The sequence below is a fragment of the Panthera uncia genome, assembly GCF_023721935.1.
Source record: "Panthera uncia isolate 11264 chromosome C1 unlocalized genomic scaffold, Puncia_PCG_1.0 HiC_scaffold_3, whole genome shotgun sequence".
Lineage (NCBI taxonomy): Eukaryota > Metazoa > Chordata > Mammalia > Carnivora > Felidae > Panthera > Panthera uncia.
The window spans coordinates 34,484,760-34,506,455 of NW_026057584.1; the positions used below are offsets into that span (position 1 = coordinate 34,484,760).

Genomic DNA, 21,696 nt, shown 5'->3' on the forward strand with positions numbered 1-21,696 from the left:
TTCCTTCAAAGTACAGGGATACAGGGGCACGTGGGTGGTTCTGTCAGTTGAGCATCTGACCCTTGATTTCAACTCAGGTCATGATCTCATGGTTCCCAACCATGAGCCCCAACTTGAGTCTCACGTTGAGCCCCTGTGTCAGGCTCCATGCTGACAGTCTGACAGCACAGAGTCTGCCTGGGATTCTCTGTCTCCCTATCTCTCTGCCCCATGTGCACGTGTGTGTTCTCTCTCTAGCTCTCTAAATTAAATACACTTTAAAAGCAAAACAAAGTACAGGAATACAGAAAAATTACTATATTCACTATTTGTTGTTTTTCATTAAATATTACATGCCATAATTTAGATTTTTAAAAATCCTTACAGTTTACTTCAAGCATAATTAGATAGTTCTGAGAAAAGATCCAAAAGAATAATTCTATGGCATCTTATAGTACTTATCACATACCAACATGATAGCTAATGTAATATAGTGGTTACTATGGAGTCAGACCTGGGTTGAAAATTTAACTCTGGAACTTACTAGCTGTGCCATCATAGGCTTTGTTACTTTACTATGGACTTGCCTTACACACAAAATGGGACTAATAATACTTTTACATATAATCATCTACAGTGCTTATTTATGAGGCTAATACTTAATTAACATTATTTCCAATTGTCCTTTGATCATACATTTTAAGAATGAGTATCACATTTAACTGGTTCTAGTCCAAGCAATGGCAGTAGCTAAGATGACAGTGATTTGTGTGCTTTGCAGTTCCCAAGGAATTAAAGCAATAGTTTTCAAATTAATAGAATGTAAGGAAAACTTCACTCCTTGCTTCCAGAAAAAATTGTGATAGATAAGAAAAACTCAAAAATAGGAGAAAAAAATTATTGTTTTTCTCTATCATAAATGTGTCAAGCACTGCACTTTCCATCTTTTCTGCACCTAACCCAGCAAATGAGTTTACTCATAGCTATTCAGGGTATCTACTTTTTTTTTTTTTTTTTAAAGTAAGTTCTACACCCAACATGGGGCTTGAACTTATGACCCTGAGATCAAGAGTCACACACTATATTGATTGAGCAAGCCAGGCACCCCAGGTTACCTACTTCTTAAGTGAGCTTTGATAGTTTTGTCTTTTTATGAGAGGGTACCCATTTTAATCTCTACACCCAATGTGGGGCTCAAACTCACACCCCCAAGATCAAGAGTCATATGCTCCACCAACTGAGGCAGTCAGGTGCCCCTAACAACCTGTGTTTTAATTGGAAAGTTTTAGAGTTTCAATTTTAGACCACTTACATTTAATGTAATTATTCATATGATTAAGTTTAAATCTACCATCTTGCTATTTTTATTTTTCCTCTTGTTCTTTGTTCCTTTTTAAACACTTTCCTTATCTTTTGCAGTCTTTTTTTATTATTTCATTTAACCACATTCCATTTACTACTATCAGCTTATTGGGAATTCTTACCTCATGTATTTACTGATTTCTCAAGTTTAGGTTTATAAAGAAGAAATTAACAAAGGAAAAAAATATCCTGGAGTTTTATATTAACTTTGTTATTCAAGAAAAAATATTACCTCTCTTCAACAAGCTCAGTTTTAAGTCTCAACTTTACTTAGAAATTTAATTAAAATTTAAAAATTCAATGTAGGAAAAATGTGGTTTATTGTTAGAAATACAGGGGAAAAATGTCAAACTTTTCACATCATGAGGATAATGAGAACTAAGGCAAGAGTAGATAACATCACAATAAAGAAAAATGAACACAGTACATGGATATGTCAACCAGAACTGGGCTGTAAATTGTTTTATAGTATAATCTATACCACCTGCGGAGGATGGTAAAAACAGCAAGGCCAATTCCCATCTAAAAACATACTGGAGTGCACTCATGTTCATAGTAGCATTATTCACAATAGATAAAATGTAGAAGCAAACCATGTGTCCATCAATGGTTGAATGGATAAGCAAAATTTAGCATACACATACAATAGAATACTATTCAGATTTAATAAGAAAGGAAATTCTGACCCATGCTACAATATGAATGAAACTTGAGGACATTATGCTAAGTGAAATAAGCCAGTTACAAAGGGACAAATACTTTATGGTTCCATTTAGGAGGTACTTTTGAGTAGTCAAAATTATAGAGACAGAAAGTGGAACAGTGGTTACCAATAGTTGGGAGATGGGGAAATGGGGACTTATTTAATAGGTGTAGACTTTCATTTTAAAAGACGAAAAGTTATGGGGATGGATGGTGGTTATGGTTACACATTTTGAATGTATTTAGTACTACAGACTGCACACTTAAAAGTAGTTAGATGGCAAACATTATAACTAAAAAAACCTGGAAAAACAGAAAACAAAACCTGTTAAAACATATCCATTTGGTCAGATATATGCTAGTGTTCTGATTGTGCAGAATGCGCAACTGCTGGTACTCAATCCCCCACATATTTCAAACCAAATCTGATATGGCTTGAGACTTTAAATAATCTCTACAACAAATGTGGGGCTTGAACCCATGACCCCAAGATCTAGAGTCCCATGCTCTACCAACTGAGCCACCCACATGCCGCAAGACATTTTTTTTTTTTAATGACAAAAAAGACCAGCAAATGTATTCATACTTTATTAAATCTTAATAGTATTTTTAGGGAAAAACACACAGATGAGTAGGGTACATTGAAGAAATCTTATTTTTATAGGAGAGTTAAGAAGCCTTTAAGATACTTTCAGGTATTATCTTCAATGATGCTTCTTCTCTTTTTTCTGGGACTCCAGGTAATATTCAGCCCCTACAGCTACCACAAATGCAGCAAATCCCCATTTGAATCCTTTTAATAATGCACCAACAAAGGAAACATTGTTTGCAAAGCCACCCATGTATCTCCAAGCTTCATTGCTAGAGGAAAAAAAAGGGAAAATTATAATCACACATAACTTATGTACATTCACTGAGTAAAACAGACTTAATTTTCAATCTAACAGACTTAAATGCAACCCTATATAAGATAATCTAAGTGGATCACAATAGGAGTCTTTTGTGACATAAGATAATTAGGTCTATATGCCCACGTTTCACATATAAAACAGAAGAAAAAAGACTTGATGATTTCACACTTCACAGCCATTAATAATCAGGATTTTATAGAATTCCCAAATGTAAGACTCACTTCAGCCTATTCATTACCGGTCAGCTGTGTGGCTTTGCCCACAACAGTCATTACAGCATCATATAAAGAGAAGTTAGAAACTTGGGTATTAAACTTTGCTCTGCCACTTAGATTCTTCACAGCCTCTTAGGCTGCACAAGTTACTTAACCTGTCAGGGCTCGCTTCCACTTTTACTCAATGATGATTACTATCTACCTTATAGTGTTATTATAAAGATTAAACAGGGTAAAGTATGATATATTCTGGCACAGAGGGTATGTAACACTCAACATTATTATTACTATTCCAGAGGCTCACAGCTTTTCCCTGTCATAGCAGACTGAGCTTTAGAAGACTGACTTCCTGCCCTGGCAATCATTCTTCAGAGTATCCTGAACAGAGAAGTAAACAGAAGTCAAAGACCTCTAGTGAAAAAAAGTCTCTCACAGATAGGGATGAATAAGTGGAAGAAATCATGTTATAAAAAACAAAATACACTTAAACTCTAAAAAATCTGACTTACTAGAATACATGACAGCTAATCACATCTAATTCAGATACCAAAACCAGACAAAGATATCAGAAGAAAACTATAGAATAATATCCATCATGAACATAGATGCAAATATTCTCCACAGAATTTTGGAAAACTGAATCCAGTAATATATGAAAGGATACTAACATCATGATGAAAGGTTTATAGTTCAGGAATGCAAGATTTGGTTTGAGATTTTAAAATCAATAAGAGTAATTCATCATATTAACAGAACAAAAAAACAATGTGAGCATCTCAGTAGCTGCAGAAAAAGCATTTACCACTAAAGAGAACTCCACAACTTGATGAAGGGCATCTATGACCACCCTCCAACTAATATATTTAGTGGTGAAAGACTGAATGCTTTCCCCCAATTAGCAACAAGGCAAGGATGTCTGCTTACACCACTTTTATTCAACATTATACTAGCAGTGTTAGCCAGAGTAATAATACAAGAAATAAAAAGTTTACAAATTGAAAAGGAGGAAGTAACACTGATTTTAGACAAAAGGATCATTAAGTAAATTCTAAGAAATCTGTAAAAAAAATCTGTTAGAAGAAAAATGTGAATTTAGCAAAGTAACAAGATACAAAGTCAATCTATAAAACTCAATTGTGTTTTCACATATTAGCAAAGAAAATTGAAAATTTATGTTTAACAATACCATTTACAATAGCACAAAAATATGGAATTCAAGATAAAATTAACAAAATCTACATAAGACTTGTATATAAAATAAAACACTGCTGAGAAAATTAAACAGAATCTAAACTGTCCATAGACTACAAGACTCAATAGTGTTAAGACACCAAGTTTCTTTTTTTTAGTTTTTATTTAAATTCCAGTTAGTTAACAGACAGTGTAGTATTAGTTTCAGGTATACTATATAGTGATTCAACTTGTTAAGACATCAATTATCCCTAATTGAGCTATGAGTTAATGTGATCTCAATTAAAATTCAAGCAGCCTTAGTAGAAACTGAAAAGCTCATTTTAAAATTTAAATGTAACTACAAAGAACCTAGAATAGCTAAAACAATTAAAAAAAAAGAAAGAAAAGGAACTTAGATACTGATCCTCTAGAATAAATTCTATCTGAATTATTTAATTATTCTTACCGGCCCCATGGATCCCTTAGCCCTCGTGCAGCCAGCTTCTCCTGGACAGTTTCTAATGGTGTCCCTTCTATCTTCCATTGTTTATAATCTGGAAGTTTTAGTTTACCATGACCATGTTCATGTCCATGTCCATGGGCCATGTCTAAACGATAAGATTAACATAAAAGAGAAATATGCAGATGGTAGATATCAAGCACCCAAGTTTACTATGCAGATTGTAGATATAAAATACCTAAACATTTGTTAATATTTTAAAAGAAGAGTCAAATAAATATTTGAAAATTCTGAGTTAATAGGTTTTACAAACAGCATCTTATTACATAACTAGTTTACGTTCACTTAGGAAATACACATGTACAAATTTTAAAAAGAAAAAGTCAATATTCCCACCATTCAGAGATACCCATTTACTTTTGTTCCTTTCATTTTAAGAACAGCAAACATTTATTGTGCTCTCTGCCAGGAGCACCAAAGTGCTTTAACATGTATTAACTCCATTACTCCTAAAACAACTCTTTGAACTTAAATTCCAGTAACTGTCACCATTTTACAGATGGAGACAATGAAGCTCCAATAAGGCAACTTTCTGAAGGTAACAAAAATCGTAAATGGTCCAACTGGTTTTGAACCTTGCAGTTTGGTTTCACAGCCCTTGCCCCTAACTTCCAAGCAACAATACTGTTCCTTCTTTCTAGTCCTTTTATAATGTGTAAATATGCATAGCGACAATGTTGTACATACTGTTTTGTTACCTGCTTTGTTTAGATGATTCTTTTAAAATGCAGTGTTACTGTGTTTAAGTATTTAAGATCATATGCACTTTTTCTGTAAAGAGCCAGATAGTAAATATCTTGGCCTTTGTGAAACAAAAGGTAAAATCAAGGATATTTTGTAGGTGGGGCGCCTGGGTGGCTCAGTCAGTTAAGCGTCTGAATCTTGGTTTCAGCTCAAGTCATGATCTGTTTGTGAGCTGGAGCCCCGCCTTCAGTGCAGAGTCTGCTTAGAATTTCTCTCTCCCTGTCTCTCTTTGCTCCTCCCTGGCTTGCTCTCTCTCTCTCTCTCTCTCTCAAACAATAAATAAATAAACATTTTTTAAAAAGGGTGTTTTGTAAGTAGTTACATGAGAGAAAAATTTTTTTTCAAAATATAAGAATAACTGAGTACAATTTTTTGTAAAACAGGTCTGATGAAAAAAATTAAATTCCCTTTTTTTAGGGATAGTATTTTGCTTAACTGGGGCATAAAGTTAGTGTTCCTTAGTTATCAAATTCATTCCAAATGTTCATCTGTAAAAACCAGTCTTAGCTCACGGGCAGTACACAAACAGGCAATGGGCTGGATTTGCCCAGCAGGCTTTGGTTCGCTGACTACTGAATTAGATCAATGGAGACCTTAGGACTCCAAAGGCTCCTTAAATAAAATATGCCTGTAATGGTTATAATAAAGACCAAATTTACTAGTGTTTCTTGTTTGTTTGTTTATTTATTTATAATCTCTACACTCAAGGTGGGGCTTGACACCCCCAGATCAAGAGTCACATGCTCTACTGACTGAGCCAGGCAGGAGCCCTACCCACTAGTGTTACTGTTATAGATAATGTAAAAATAAACTTCAGGTCAGTCCCCAGTTAAATTGTTATGAATTTCAAATTAAGGGGGTATGAATTAATACCCCCTTTTCTTTAAGGTTACCAGTAGCAATTCTATAATCACCACTCTCCAGAAATAAAACCAAACCAAATAATCACTAGCATTATTTCTGCATTTATAACTATGAACAGGCCCAATAATAAGGCAGGGCTCTTACACTGCATTTTAGAAGACAGAGGTAATTATTACATAGTGTATACTAAAGACACATTATGTGAAATGCTCATACCATTAAACAATAGTTCTCAGAATATGGGGGGAGGGTGGGAATTATACATAGTAATTCTGACAAATTAACCAACGCTTTATATTTAGACATATTAAGATAATCACAAAACATTATTTTGATGATTTTTACATTTAAAAAAGAATAAAAACCAAGCTACCAAACACAAGCTAGGACAACATTCACAATTTTAAGTGAAAACATCTGATCCATTATTTCCTTATTATTATTATTTGGTGGATTCAATAATATAAAGGGAAAAAAATTACAGTTTCAGATTTCAGGCTAACTTTTGAGATTCAATACATTATTATAAAAGAAATAATTTTAGAAGTATTTAATTAGAATGATGTCTTGGCTTCTTCAAACCATGTTTTAAAAAACTTTTTTTGTTTAATGTTTCATTCAAAAATCTTTAAAGAGATTACAAGACAAACCCTCATTTTGGCAAGTATCAATTCTAGAATATTAACTCTAATTGACCATCGATATACTTGGAAAAGAATACAAAACATCAACATTTTTTGATAAAATAGCTTGACCTGGGAAAATGAAAATGGAAGCATTACCATGCATGAAGGCTATTTCAAAGTTACAATATTACTATGTTCAAAATACTAAGTAATGGGGCGCCTGGGTGGCGCAGTCGGTTAAGCGTCCGACTTCAGCCAGGTCACGATCTCGCGGTCCGTGAGTTCGAGCCCCGCGTCGGGCTCTGGGCTGATGGCTCGGAGCCGGTTTCCGATTCTGTGTCTCCCTCTCTCTCTGCCCCTCCCCCGTTCATGCTCTGTCTCTCTCTGTCCCAAAAATAAATAAACGTTGAAAAAAAAAAATTAAAAAAAAAAATACTAAGTAATGTGGGAGATAAATCTTTGAAAGAAAACATGAAAGTATACATACACTCATTTCTCCTAATTTCTTTTAATAAATTCAATGTTTTCTCTTTTACCTCATTAAAATATTTCAGAAAGAGTCCCTTACTAAATCGAATATTTCAATGACTTTTCAAAAAGTTGAACACAATTTCTAGGGAAACTTTTGTTTTCTTTTAAAAATTATTTCCACTTATATTCATACAATGGAGTATTACTCGATAATCAGAAAGAATGAAATCTTGCCATTTGCAGCTATGTGGATGGAACTGGAGGGTATTATGCTAAGTGAAATTAGTCAGAGAAAGAAATGACTTCACTCATATGAGGACTTTAAGAGACAAAACAGATGAACATACGGGAAAGGAAACAAAAATAATATAAAAACAGGGAGGGGGACAAAACAGAAAAGACTCATAAATATGGAGAACAAACTGAGGGTTGCTGGAGGGGTGTGGGAGGGGGGATGGGCTAAATGGGTAAGGGGCACCAAGGAATCTACTCCTGAAATCATTGTTTCACTATATGCTAACTAATTTGGATGTAAATTAAAAAAAATAAAAAATATAATTAAAAAAAAGAATACAAACACAGGAAAAAAAATTATTTCCACTTCCAATAGTCATAAATCAAACAATGATATCCTGATCACTTGAAGGAAGTTCAGAATTCTACTTAAGTGCAGACTTTAGTGCTATATAGATCTGACATCAAGTCCTGGATGCACCATTAATAGCTATAAACTCCTGGGCCTATCATTTAATCTCTCTGAACTTGTTTCCTCATATAACATGAGCATAAAACCTACCTTGCAAGATTGTGAGATTTGAGGAAAACACATTGTGATGTGCTTTCCACTTTCGTACCCAGGTGGTAAAAATGTGACTTAGCACAACCATTGTGAAAAACTGGCCTGACCTAGAAATGTTGAGCATCTGAATACCTTAAGGTCTAGACCTGCACTATTCAGTATCATAGCCACTAGGACTTAAAGTGTGGCTAGAATTTTTATGTCATTTTAATTTAAATTTAAAATCGGATCCTCAAGTCAGTTATTGGAAATTTTTTTTTATGTTTACTTACTATTTTTGAGAGAGAGAGAGGAAAATGAGCGGGGCAGAGAGAGAGAGAGAGAGAGAGAGAGACAGAATCTGAAGCAGGCTCCAAGCTCTGAGCTGTCAGCACAGAACCCAACACAGGGCTCGAACCCACAAACCACAAGATCATGATCTGAGCTGAAGTCAGACACATACTTAACTGCCGGAGCTACCCAGGTGCCCTACAAAATTTGTTTTTAAGGTTTATTTATTTTTGAGAGAAAGTGTGCAAGGGGGAAGGGGCAGAGAAGGGGGGGGACAGACAATCCGAAGCAGGTTCTGTGCTGACAGCAGCAGGCCTGATGCAGGGCTCAAATGCATGCACCGTGAGATCATGATCTGAGCCAAAGCCGATCGCTCAACCAACAGAGCAACCCAGGTGCCACAGTTACTGAAAAATTTTTAAAGTGTGTTTGGAACAATTCAGGTGAACAAATCTGTTTTTTCAACTGTAAACTTTACAAAATATAAACACTGGATCAAGTGTTTATATTTATGAAAACTTACAAAACAAAAATATTCTGCAAGTGTAAAATACATTGGTTTTGAGATGGTATAAAGAAAATGTAAAATATTTCATTAATAACTTTTAATACTGATTACATCCTGAAATAATATTTGAATATACTGGGTTAGATAAAATATATAATTAATTGTTTCTTTTTACCTTTTTAATATGGTTACTAGAAAACTGTAAATTATATGAGCTCTTGCCTTATATTTGGATAGCACTGTTATTAAAAAAACTCATGTTTTTTTATATGTAACAATAGAAATATACATATATTTTTAACAATATATATATTTTATAAAAATCTTTTTAGCCACATTGTTTATGTGGCTAGCCCCAAACTGTAAATGACCCTAACATCCCACATTAATGAATTATGGAATAGACACATTACAGAATACCTAATGAAAAACTACATGCAAAAGTATGAACAAATCTCACAAATAAAGAAGGGAGAGTAAAAAAAAAGATAAATACACTTTGATCCCATTTATATAAATTGAAAAGCCAAACATTTCATTTTTTAGAAATGCATCATAGATGGAAAAATTAAAGTAAAAAAAAAAAAAGTAAAGTAAAAAAAGTGAATGTTTATGACAAGTCAGGACAGTAGTACATCTTGGTGAAGGAGATAGAATCATAGAAGCTCAGACAGGGAGCTTCTAAGGCAGTGTTTTTCAATCTAGTTTTTAATTCTTGCACCCCAAAGGAGCATTTTTGGATATTTTTTTTCCCTTATGATGTTTTCATTCCTCCCCCTCCAATGAAATTTTAATACCACAGATATACTGTATATCTGCTTACATACCATGGCTCTTTGGAGGGCCACAAACCATTGTAGTCTTTGTTATCTGTTTTGTCTTTAAGATTTTTTTTCACCTCTCCTCCAAGAACAAATTTTCACCTCCTTGAAGGGCAATCACCTCTGCTGAAAATGCAAGTTCTAAGTTATTGGCAATGCTTTATTTTCTAACCTGAAGGGTGGTTACACAGGGTTTGCTTAATTATAATTATTTAAATGTATTTATGTTTTATACACCCTTCTGTTATGTAAACTTCACAATAAAAACTAAAATTAGATAAAATAACAAATTATGCCAAGGACTCAACAACGGATAATTATTTCAGTTTCAGAACCGTTCAGACAAAAAAATCCAGCAAGGTCATTAGTGCTACAAAGAAAGAACATGTGATCATGAAATTTTAAAAAAGCTATCTTCTTGTGTTTGGAGTGAACCTGTAATTTGGTGACCAACCTCCACTAACCTGGCCTGGCATATTTTCCCTAACTATGAAATAAGAGGATAATAGGGGCGCCTGGGTGGCTCAGTTGGTTGAGCATCCAGCTTCATTCAGCTCAGGTCATGATCTCACAGCTCCTGAGTTTGAGACCCCCATCGGGCTCTGTGCTGACAGCTCACAGCCTGGAACCTGCTTCGGATTCTGTGTCTCCTACTCTTTCTCTCTCTCTCTGCCCCTACTCCACTCATGCTCTCTCTAAAATAAATAAACATTAAAAAACGAAAGCTTAAAAAACAATTTAAAAAATGAGGATAATGCCACTTACAGTACATGTAATTTTATGGTTTTCCAACGACTTTCAAGTACATATCCCAACTACCCCTCATTTTTAAACTTGTGAATAAGAACATTAGAAAATAAAAGACAAGTGAACTTTTAGTGTCCCCTCCAGTCCCTGCGCCTACTTATGTGTAATTTAAAAATAGTAACCACTCTATAAAACTGAATGTGATTTTCGTACACTGCTTTCTGCATAAACATTCACACCAGAAAAAAAGCCTTGCCTAAAACCATACATGCTTGTTGTGAGGCAGATATTCCAATTATTCTTATTTTACAATTTCTAGATTTGAGGCTGTTCTGATTTTATTCAGTTCAAAGGTAAACCAGAAAACATGCGGCGGGGGTTTGCGGGTGGGAAAGGAGGAAAAAAGTGTAAGCACAGTAACTCTCACCACTTTCTTCTACAAACTACCCCTAATTACCCCAGGACTTCATTGTTCTCTCTTGCTAGTTCTTCGATCTTCTTCCCTCGAGGTACATACTCTCAGGCTCTTTCCCCGTTTAGTCTCTCCCTTTTGTACAATCCCCAGAATACAGTCTCACTCTTATTCCTGATCAAGAAGTCTCCCACCAACTCTAATTTACCTGACAGCAATCTGACCTCTCACGACACTCAATTAACCCTCCAGCCGGAGCCAAACGGAAACGGAAATTGTCGCCTGAGTGACTTACCGCAGGAAAGCAGAGAGGCCATTTAACGTTCCGCACTGGGTCACGGATTCCTGGACTCAGTGGAGGGTACATGGAGAATGCTGGAAGCCGACATTTTTTTCCGCACACCTGTGCATCAGTGGTCTGACTGAGGTAAGAGTAATTGTAGAGGACAGAATGGCAGGGAAAGAGTGATGTTTTCCTTGCTTGGAGACCGGAATCCTTAGACACTGCACAGAGGGGAGGACCGCAGACATACTCCAGCCAATAAGTGAGGCAGTTGTTGAGCGCGGACTCACCCAATGGGAAGGCTGGTTGTTGCGCTGCAGTTGGCAGGCTGCTGCGGGAGGCGGTGGCGGTAAGAAGCCGGAGGCAGCGGGGTGACAGGTAGGCGGCGGCGCTGTCTTTGGGGGACGCAGAGTGCCAGGTCAGGACGGTTTTTCTTCTCTCGGCTGCAGGAACTGACGAGGGGGGTCTGGGGAGGGGGCAGCTGGAGTGTTGGTGGTTCCGGAACCTCGCGTAGACAAGGTAGCTTGGGAGGGTCGTGAGGAGAAGGCAGCTGAGGCGGGTGGAGGCTGAACCTTGCGGGGCGACAAGGGGGCCTAGGGCGTGGGGGGCTGCGGTGGCGCTGGCAGAGAGAGGAGAGAGGCAGGAGCAAGACGGTATCATGAGGGCTGGACGACTTCCTTGCATGAAGCTCCAAGAGAGAAAAGGACGCGGCATTGCAGGCACCTGAGAGAAATCCTAGGAATTGCTTCTTATGGCCATTTCCCGGGGTGGGAAGGGTGTGTGGAGAAGAAACATTTACTGGCGGTCAGATCCTTCAAACTGTTTATAGCTATACATTATGTAATCGTTGTCTATCATTTACCCAAATAACTAGGTTGTCGCTCTTGGAAGAGGTCTTGCAACCTATTGATGTGTCAGAATAGTTTTTTTCGTTGGTTTGAGTGGTTTCTACCTTGGCAGTCTCTGTAGGTGAAGAAGCATGAAGGATAGAGTAATCAGGAAGAGCTTATCCCAAATACGGATTTGGGTTGAGAGATAATGTTAGTTTGAGACGAGCGACTAGGTTCGTGTTTGTATAGTTCATGAATTTATTTGTTTTGAGGGTCAAGGTTGATTACAAATACTTTTTTTTTTTTAATCTTCAGGAAAGTGGAGAGCCGCAAAAATCTATAGTAGGAGGTAAGTGCGAGTTGGAAAATGACTAGAAAATTAGTTGCTAGATTTCCCCCCCCCCCCCCCCGGAATTGTGAATGTTAGGGACTATGAAAATAAGGTGGTGGTTTGAAGGAGGTAGGGCGGGGAAGTCATCTTTTAAGTAATTTGCTTTTTAAGTCTGATGAACTAGTTATGAATTGTTTCTTAGGTTTAATAAGTATGCTCTTTGAACCTTTCCTAGTGAAGTAAAATGTACTTACAGACATAATTAACTGTAAATTAACATTTTTTGAGTTTTTATAATTGTTTGCACAGTGGAATGTAGAATAAAATAGGAATTCCATTCCGTAGGTGTTACCAAAGGTCGAGCTACATTTTGCTATAAAATTTGATTTTATAGCCCACTGGAGAGGTGTTTTAAAAGAAGCATTATAAATTGCTAAAATTTAAGCTGATTGAAATGTAGCCTATAGTTGAGAAGATAAAGACTAATGTAGTATGAGCAAGTGTATAATTTTCCTTTTTGTATTAATGATAATTTATATTAGTATATCCCAGAACCTAAATTAAAAGACTTGCTTTTTTTCTCTGAATATCATTTGTTAAAGAGAGGTGGATCATTGGAGTTTGTTCTGAAATGTTTAGAGTACTGAGATATTTATCAGTACTTCAGATAAAAATTTGGATACTTGGTGTTTCACTCATTGTCTTTTTACCTTTTTGCAAGAGTAATTCTATCTCAGTCATAAAGAATACTTCTGCTTCTATTTTGGGTGCATTTCTGTAGTGTGAGTACCTGTGAACAAATCTCTGCTTTTTTGCAGGATGGTGTGCGTGTCTGTGTGTTTCTGTGTGTATGTATGTGTTTCTTCTTCTTATGTAACCAGCCTGCTAGAGCTGTCTTAGAGAACTAATGGCTGATGTTGAATGGCCAGTAGGTGTCATTGTAGAATGCAACAGAGTTGAACATTGGGTAGGAAATTACCAAGTGATTTAAAAAACACTAGTCAGAATTAGAATATAATAATAATTGGCTTATTATTTCCACATCATTAGAAGCCCAGTTTTCTGACACATTTCAGTATTGGAGCTGTTTATAAGGAATTTGAAACACTGGGTGTAAAGAAATAACATTTTTTGCTCTAAAATAGACCTTCAAAGCTTTTTTAAGCCAACTGTTAAGCCATCTTGATATGCAATATGGATTTGGGTTTGTTTGAATGTTTTTAATTCACAGTTCTGGCATTTAATAGTGTTTTATTAAGTTCTATAATGATTAAGATTTTCAGCTTGACTGAGCTTTATAATAGAAAAACCAATGCTACATAATAAAACACTAAAATAATAAAATGTGGACAGAAAGTCTCCAAACAAGTTACTAGCTGCACACAAAAAAGTACTTTGTTGTTGTTCTTTTAATGCAAGAACGGAAGAATTTCTGTCTTTCATTCTTTGTGGCTTCTTAGTTTTTCTCATGTTTAAAATAGCTTCTTTTTATATTTTTATCCTGCTAGTAGACTATGTGCTTTCTCAGGATGATGACCTGAGTATTTGTCATTGTCTGAAATGTAACATAATGAATTCTGGAGGGAGCAGGCATAGAAAGCTCTGAAGGTGGCTTACAACTGGCGTGAGTACAGCCCTTACCTGCTGAGCCTTCTACTGAGCTCTTTTCTCTTTGTAGCTCTGGTCCTTTGCCTGCTGTTGATACAGTGTTTAAAAATAGAGTTGGACCTAATTCAGAAATTCTCCATGAAGGTGGCGAGTTACATATGTATCAGAATAATCTAGGAGCTAAAAAAAAAAAAAAATCATACGCACATATCCATTATATCACCTCCACTTCGCTTCAGATAGGGGGAATATGAAGGGAGGTAGATATATTTTGAAGAAAAAAAGACCCTCCTAGATGATATGGTTCATCACTGGCTTCCACTTTAGAATTATTCATCTAATTCACGGCTCTCATACTTGTGTAAAATAGCAATAGTAGTTTTCACTTGAAAAGAAAGGGCTGCCAAATCAACCAATATTTTTATAGCTCAATAAAATTTCACCATTTAATGTCATATTTGGGGTAGATTTTCTAGCCAGGAGCTAAAATTTCCAGAAATAAAAATTGTGTTGAATGTTTTGATTTGGATTAGTTTTTACTTGGCAGTTAGCTGCTTTCCATAAACCAAGCTAATTTCTTCCACGATTCAGACCTGTGCTGATTTGCACAGATATTTAGTCATGTCTTGTTCTTTTAATGTCTCTGAAAGCTATCTAGTTTTAGAACCAAACTAGAATTGGACCAAAGTCCATACCTTACATTAGGGTTCAGTCTTGGTATTGTACATTGGACAAATGTAAAATGACATTTATCTACCATTATGGTATTAAACAGTAGTAATAAAGCTTTTTAATCAGAATGTATTCCTTTTGTAGTTACTTCTGTCTAAATGAAAATGGGAGTGGAGAGTATACTGTGGTTCTTTCTACTTGATAATTGTAAAATCTAAAGTTAATATGAATTTGCAGTCTATCATAGTACCTACTGCTTTATTGTTTGTGGAAAAACACTAGGAGTGAATGTTTCTGTTCAGAGTTCTGTGGTCAGATCTCTTGTCATTCTGTACCTTGTTCTTTTGATTTTGTTTGCTCAGTTAGCATCTAAATGTGATGATTCTTAAATCTGAGTCCTTAATCCAGAGCTTTTTCTTGATTTCTGGTTCCTATCCTATAAACCTAATTGCATTCTAGATGAGAATGACCTGCAGGTCCCTCAAATAAAGTATGTCTAAAGGTGAATTCATGTTTTATTCTTTTATCATCTATGTGGTAAAGCTGGAACCTTGTATTATCTTTGACACTTTTTATTCATATACCCCTCATGTCAATAATGTTAGGTTCTGTGGACTCTACCTTCTTATTACTTTTTAAATCCCATTTACTTCTCTCAATTTCTATAACCTTTAAAAGAAGTATGAAGAGTTAGGACTTAGAGGTGTACTATCTAGATTAGAATTTGAGATCTACATTTGTAGCCTCAATTTCTTTGTTTAAAAACAGAGTTGTACAACTGTCCAATTGCATTCTTAGGCATTTATTCCAGAGAAATTGAAACTTATATTCATACAAAACCTGTACATAAATGTTCATAGCAACTTTATTACAAATAGCTCCAAACTGGAAACAATTCACATGTTCTTCAACAAGTGAATGGTTACACAAACTGGCACATTTATACCATGGACCACTAGAGCGAGCAATAAAAAAGAACGAGCTACTGATACATACAACATCCTGGAAGACTCTCAAGTGAAAAAAGCCACTCTCAAAAGGTTACATACTGTATGATTCCATGTATATAATGTTCTTTAAATAACAAAATTGTAGTGATGAAGGGCAGATTAATCATTACCAGGGGTTAGGAACCAGGGAGAGGGGAGCCTCTTGATAGAACAGTTCTGTATCTTGATTGTGGCAGTCGTTACACAAATATACATATGTTACAAAATTGTACAAAACTATACACACACAAATGAGTGCTTATATAACTGGTGATAACCTGAATAACCTCTGTAGACTGTACCAATGTGAATTTCCTGGTCTTGATATTTTATCATAGTTATGCAAGATGTTACCATTGGGGGAAAGTAGACCAAGGGTACCTGGGACCTCCTGGCACATATTTTGGGAACTTCCTGTGAGTCTATTTCAAAATAAAAAAATTTTGAAGAGTAATTACAAAGATTAAATGAGAAAATATAAGTAAGTTTCTTATTACAGTACTTGGTGCATCATAAATACACAATAAATATCATAGTAGTAGCAGCAGCAGTAATGATAGTTCAGGCCTCTCACCTCTTTCACTAGGACTATTCCAACAGTCTTATGGGTCACCCTGGCTTCAGTCTTTTCTCGCTTCAGTCCATTCTACAGTGCAACCAGAGTACTCTTTCTGAAGTGCCTATCACATATTACTTACCACATGCATAGTCCTTTAATGGTTCCCTGTTGTACTTTCATACATTAATTTCATTTTTTTTAATGTTTATTTATTTTTGAGAGATAGAGCATGAGCGGGGGAGGGGCAGAAAGAGAGGGGGAGACAGAATCTGAAGCAGGCTTCAGGCTCTGAGCTGTCAGCATAGTCTGACGTGGGGCTCGAACTTGTGAACCACAAGATCATGACCTGAGCCGAAGTTGGATGCTTAACAGACTGAGCCGTCCAGGCACCATAATTTTACTTTTTTTAAATCATAGTGGAATGAAGCATTGGAGTCAGCATGACCTTCAGAATACTACAATCGGTGAATTAAAGATAAAAACAAAAATCTTGAGTGATTTTTCTCATCTTTAAGGTACTATTTTAAGTATTGTTACTTTAAAGTTTTGTTTTTATATTGGTGCCTAACACACTATGCCAAAACCTAACGACTGAGGGCAAAGAGATTGATAATTTTTCATCATTCTGTAGGTTTACTGAGCAGTACCTCTGTTGGTTTCACTGGACTCTCATGTAGTTGAAACTGCCTGGAGAATTGACTGAGTTGGAAGGTCCAAGGTGTCCTCACTCGCATGTTTGCACTTGGTGCTGGCTGTCCATTAAAGTCCTTCAGCCTTCTCAGTATGGCTTCTCATTCTCTAGTAGGCTAGTCTGGCATCCTTACATGGCATTTTCAGGGCAGCATTCTAAAAAAGTGAAGGTGGAAGCTGCAGGGCTGCAAGCCCTCTTTGGGGCTTAGGCTTCACAACTTTCATAATGTTCCTTCCAAAAGCAACTCACCAGGCTAGCCTAAATTCAGGGGAATGGAGAAATAGAAGACGACCTCTGTCACAGTCAGTTTGAGCTGCTATAACCAAATACCATAAACTAGGTGGCCTAAACAACAAACATTTATTTCTCCCAATTCTGGAAGCTGGGAAGTACAAGGTCAATGTACCAGCAAGTTGTGTTTCTACTGACAGCACACTTCCTGGTTCAGAAATGGCTGTCCTCTTATTGTGTTATCACATGGCAAAAGTGGGAGAGAGCTGTCTGGGCTCTCTTGTATAAGTGTATTTATCCCACTTATGAGGGCTCTACCTTCATGACTTAATCACTTCCCAAAGGCCCCACCTTCTGATACTGTTACATTAGGGGTTAGTATTTCATTATATGAATTTTGGGGAGACATATTCAATCTATTAACAGTAATCTACAGAGAGATCAGATTATTTTCCATTTTCTTAATGTAAGGATAAAAAACACTCCCCCAAAATGATATATTTGCTAAGAACTGTGAAAAATTTTGCTGAGCCTTAACAAGTAAAAATAAAAATACAAGTACAAAAGATGTTAAATGGCAATCCAGGTAAGGCAGGTTCAAAATCTTTGTGAAATAGAATAGTTTGCATAATATGTGAGGAAATCAACCTTATTGCTTACAACAACAGCATTACTTGGGAACTTGAAGGAGGTTAATCTGTAGAAAGGTCACTGATATTTTTTTTATACGAACAGCTTTTATTATTGTCTTTTTTTTTTAATTAAAAAAAATTTTTTTTAATGTTTATTTATTTTTGAGACAGAGAGAGACAGAGCATGAACAGGGGAGGGTCAGAGAGAGAGGGAGACACAGAATCTGAAAGAGGCTCCAGGCTCTGAGCTGTCAGCACACAGCCCAATGCGGGGCTCGAACTCACGGACCCTGAGATCATGACCTGAGCCGAAGTCAGATGCTTAACCGACTGAGCCACCCAGGTGCCCCTTATTATTGTCTTTTAAAGTTTGTTTATTTTGAGAGAGTGAGAGAAGGAGAAAACCAACAGAGGGGGGGCAGACAGAGGAGGGAGATAGGATCCAAAGCAGGCTCCGCACTGACAGCAGAGAGCATGATGCGGGGCTTGAATTCACCAACTGTGAGATCATGACCTGAGCCAAAGTCGGATGCTTAACTGACTGAGCCACCCAGGCACCCCTATTCAAACAGCTTTTAAACAGCTGATTTAACATCTTTCATCAAAATGTTTATTTTTTCTAACTTCTTATTTTCATATAATTTGGTCTTGCCAGTCACAGTTTTATAAGCCACAGTACTGTTCTAGAACATAACTTCCAAATGTTGGCAAGAAGTTATAGTACAGTATTATGAAATCTTGTCACTGTATCACACTACTATAAACACCCCTCCAGCTGAACTATAATAGTGCTGTACCTTTGCAGACTACAGGCTCTTTGTTTAGTCTTCCTTCCTACTCTACCCCCTATTTCAGTGGAAATATTTTATGTTTTATCATCATTAAATTGAAGCATAGCTAAGATGGCTGTTGGCATCTTAGATCACAGATTTGTTGCTTGGAGTCTCTTTTTTACCTTATCAGTAAGCAATTGTGTTTGGCTGCTAGAAACAAGAAATAACCATTGCTTAAACGGGATAGTAGTTCATCTCTTTGTCTTGTGGAAAAAAATCAGAAACTTGAAGAAAGAAAGGCGGAGAACAAAGGGGGCACACTTCTCATCTTCTAAGAAATCTTTCTAGGGGTATCTGAGTGGCTCAGTCAGTTAAGCATCCGACTTTGGCTCAGGTCACATTGGGCTCTGTGCTGACAGCATGGAGCCTGCTTCAGATTCTCTCTCTCCCTCTGTCTCTGCCTCCCCCCCCACTCATGCTTTCTCTCCCCAAAATAAATGTTGAAAAGAAAAAAAAAAGAAAGAAATCTTTCTAGAATTACCCACACACTGTTTCTTCTGATCTCATTTACCAGAACTTAGTCATTTGGCTATAAGTGAGGTTCTGAAATGGCTTTTAGCTGAACATGTAGACCAAATCAATGGGGATAGGGGTAGGCATCTATATTGGGTGGGAACTAATAGTCTCTGCCATATTTGCTTCCTGTCTTCTCTGCTGATTCTGCTGCTGACTGCCCATTTGTTGCTGTCAAGTCATCCATCCACTAGACGTGAATTAAGTACTAACTGTGCTCTGGCCTTGTTAGAACTGGAAATACAAACACAGCTGAGGAATGTTCCCTGTCCTAGAGAAGCCAAGAGTTTAATAATAGGACTAATAAACTTGTATACAGGTTTCTGGGAATGGAAAGTATTAAGTACTGTGTGCTATTAGGACTAGTTACCACCGTCATTCTATGTACCATATCAATTTCCAAGAGCCTTAAGATGGAGAGGGAGAGATGACTCCTTTCAAAGAGCAATATTAATGGGAAGAAATCAGTTGTTCTCTGCTTCCTAAGAAGAAGGATTGAAGGCCGTTTCCCTTCCCTAAAGGCTAGAGAAAGAGGTCCTAAAAGAATCACTCTTGATGTTTTGTGTGCTTTTAAGAAGAGAGACTGTTGTTGCAAATAGCTTTTTTCCCCCCAGTGTAGAGCAGAAGCTCTTTAACCAGAAAAACATGGCATGAAGTAATGATGAGTATAAATGATATTTTGATGTCTGCAATAACTGTAATTTGATATGAAACTACCTGTGATATCTGTTGGTGACCAAGACACAGAAAATACTATGGATTTGTTTTGTTTTGTTTTTGTTTTGCCTACATTTATAATCAAATGAAATGATAAAAGTTAGGTAGAGATTAATAAAAAGAATGATATAATTCTTTTCCTGTCAAAGTTTATGAGTTTTGTTTACAGATTCCTGGCAGTCTGTGGACTCTAGATTGAGGATTTGTGAGTGAGGGGGAAAGAAGGGGCTCTGAATGGATACAGGGTTGTATGCTAAGAAGGACTTTAAAGAAGTGACTGGGGTGCCTTAGTGGCTCAGTCGGTTGAGCAGTTGGCTCAGGTCATAATCTCACGGGTTCGTGAGTTCGGGCCCACGTTAGGCTCTGTCTGTGCTGATGGCTCAGAGCCTGGAGCCTGCTTCTGATTCTGTGTCTCCCTCTCTCTCTGCCGCTTCCCCCACTCATTCTCACTCTCAAAAATAAATAAACATTAGGAATTAAAAAAAAAGAATAAAGAGGAAGTGACTGCTGATCTGAGTCTTGAAAGAGTAAGGTGGTTATGCTAGAGGGTAGTTGAAAGGCATTCAAGAGAGGAGGAGGGTAGCCAGTAAATACATGGAAGTGTAAGGTAGCCTGGCATGTCATGGAGTTGCAGGTAAACATTGGTGAGGGGCATCTGTGTTGAGCCAAGGTAATTTCTATTCCTGCTGACAAGGCCATTTTGTTCATGAGCATATTGAGCAAGTACTGATGACAGAGCCCATGTAGCCAAACCTTAGATATGTACCTCTGGTCATCTCTCTCTTCAGGCATAGGGAACAACCACCTTGTGATACAACTACTTGTATATCTGCCTCCTGGGAGGATTTCCCTTTTCTGCTGTGTTTCAAGGCCACCTCTGTTAGGGGTAATGCCAATGTCATATGGAACCATGTTTAAACCAGGCCTGACTTCTTTCTTTTTTTATCATAGGGAACTCTGCAGGTTCATAGATTTAGTGAAGTGTATGCCATGGGTGTTTGAGCCATTTGTTTTTAAGGCTTATTTGTGCTTTGGGGGCCTGTGCTAACCTCATTGTATATATAACCTTTTGTAGTCATAGGATCAGTTTCTTTTTTTTTTTTTTTTTCTTTTTTTTTTAAAGTCAGGATCAGCTTCTTATGTAGTGGTAATAACCAGTCTTCAAATAATGGCTTGAAATTAAAAAAAAAAAAGATTTGTTTATTCTCATGTAAAATTCTGCGAGCCTGGGTGACTATAGGGCAGCTATTATCTATATGATAGATCACCATTGCATCTTTATATTTATTTCTGCTCTGTAATCATAGTGGCAAGGGAAGAACACGTTGGAGAGTGCATATTGGCAATTAAATGCTTCCAGAGGAGTCATTTCTGCTTGTTGTTCAAAGCAAGTCATGAGGTCACATTTGACTTAAATAAGGTAGAGAACTATCATCTTGTGCACTGAAGGATAGGAATAGCTGTCTGATACAGTATCACTTCCACTCAATGATGGATTGCTGCTAGTACATTCAACTGGTGGGTTAGAACACCCAGTTCTTAAAGGTAGATCAGGTCACATGGTCACTTGTGCCCCATGGTCATTCTTTAAGCAGGACCCAAAAACCAAGCAAGGAGCTGTTTCTCAAAAGTAGCATAATCATCTACAGCAGAGGACATATCTTTATTCTAAAGCAGTGATTC

The 21,696-nt window shown here is 36.8% G+C and overlaps 3 protein-coding genes across 10 annotated transcripts in view; 1 reads left to right on the forward strand and 2 right to left on the reverse strand.

Moving 5' to 3' along the window:
• CFLAR (CASP8 and FADD like apoptosis regulator) overlaps positions 1-21,696 on the reverse strand; it is a 224,037-nt gene that overhangs the window by 87,102 nt on the left and 115,239 nt on the right. The gene's annotated exons all lie outside the window — the stretch shown is intronic.
• Positions 2,616-11,547, reverse strand: NDUFB3 (NADH:ubiquinone oxidoreductase subunit B3). Of its 3 annotated transcripts, none has more exons than XM_049615901.1 (3): positions 11,420-11,547; positions 4,809-4,950; positions 2,616-2,904 (listed from the first exon to the last, which is right to left on the reverse strand). In XM_049615901.1, the coding sequence occupies exons 1-3, from the start codon at positions 11,439-11,441 to the stop codon at positions 2,748-2,750; spliced, it is 321 nt and encodes a 106-aa protein (XP_049471858.1). In that variant the 5' UTR covers positions 11,442-11,547; the 3' UTR covers positions 2,616-2,747. The 3 variants fall into 3 exon arrangements, with proteins under 3 accessions (XP_049471858.1, XP_049471861.1, XP_049471860.1); XM_049615904.1 differs by lacking the exon at positions 11,420-11,547 and adding an exon at positions 11,333-11,404; XM_049615903.1 differs by lacking the exon at positions 11,420-11,547 and adding an exon at positions 11,170-11,304.
• HYCC2 (hyccin PI4KA lipid kinase complex subunit 2) overlaps positions 11,464-21,696 on the forward strand; it is a 92,038-nt gene continuing 81,805 nt past the window's right edge. For 3 of the 6 annotated variants that reach the window (XM_049615875.1, XM_049615869.1, XM_049615877.1), the window contains exons 1-2: positions 11,724-11,785; positions 12,553-12,586. The gene's annotated coding sequence lies outside the window, so the exon portion shown is untranslated. Of the gene's footprint in view, positions 11,552-11,709; positions 11,786-11,819; positions 12,587-21,696 lie in introns of those variants that run through there. The other 3 variants (XM_049615872.1, XM_049615874.1, XM_049615870.1) reach the window with 3 other exon arrangements.

Coding starts and splice junctions, on each gene's coding strand:
- NDUFB3 (XM_049615901.1), bottom strand. CDS start 11,441: ATGGCCTCTCTGCTTTCCTGCG. Junction 4,951..11,419: donor GGCCTCTCTGCTTTCCTGCG/GTAAGTCACTCA, acceptor CTTATCGTTTAG/ACATGGCCCATGGACATGGA. Junction 2,905..4,808: donor CTAAGGGATCCATGGGGCCG/GTAAGAATAATT, acceptor TTTTTCCTCTAG/CAATGAAGCTTGGAGATACA.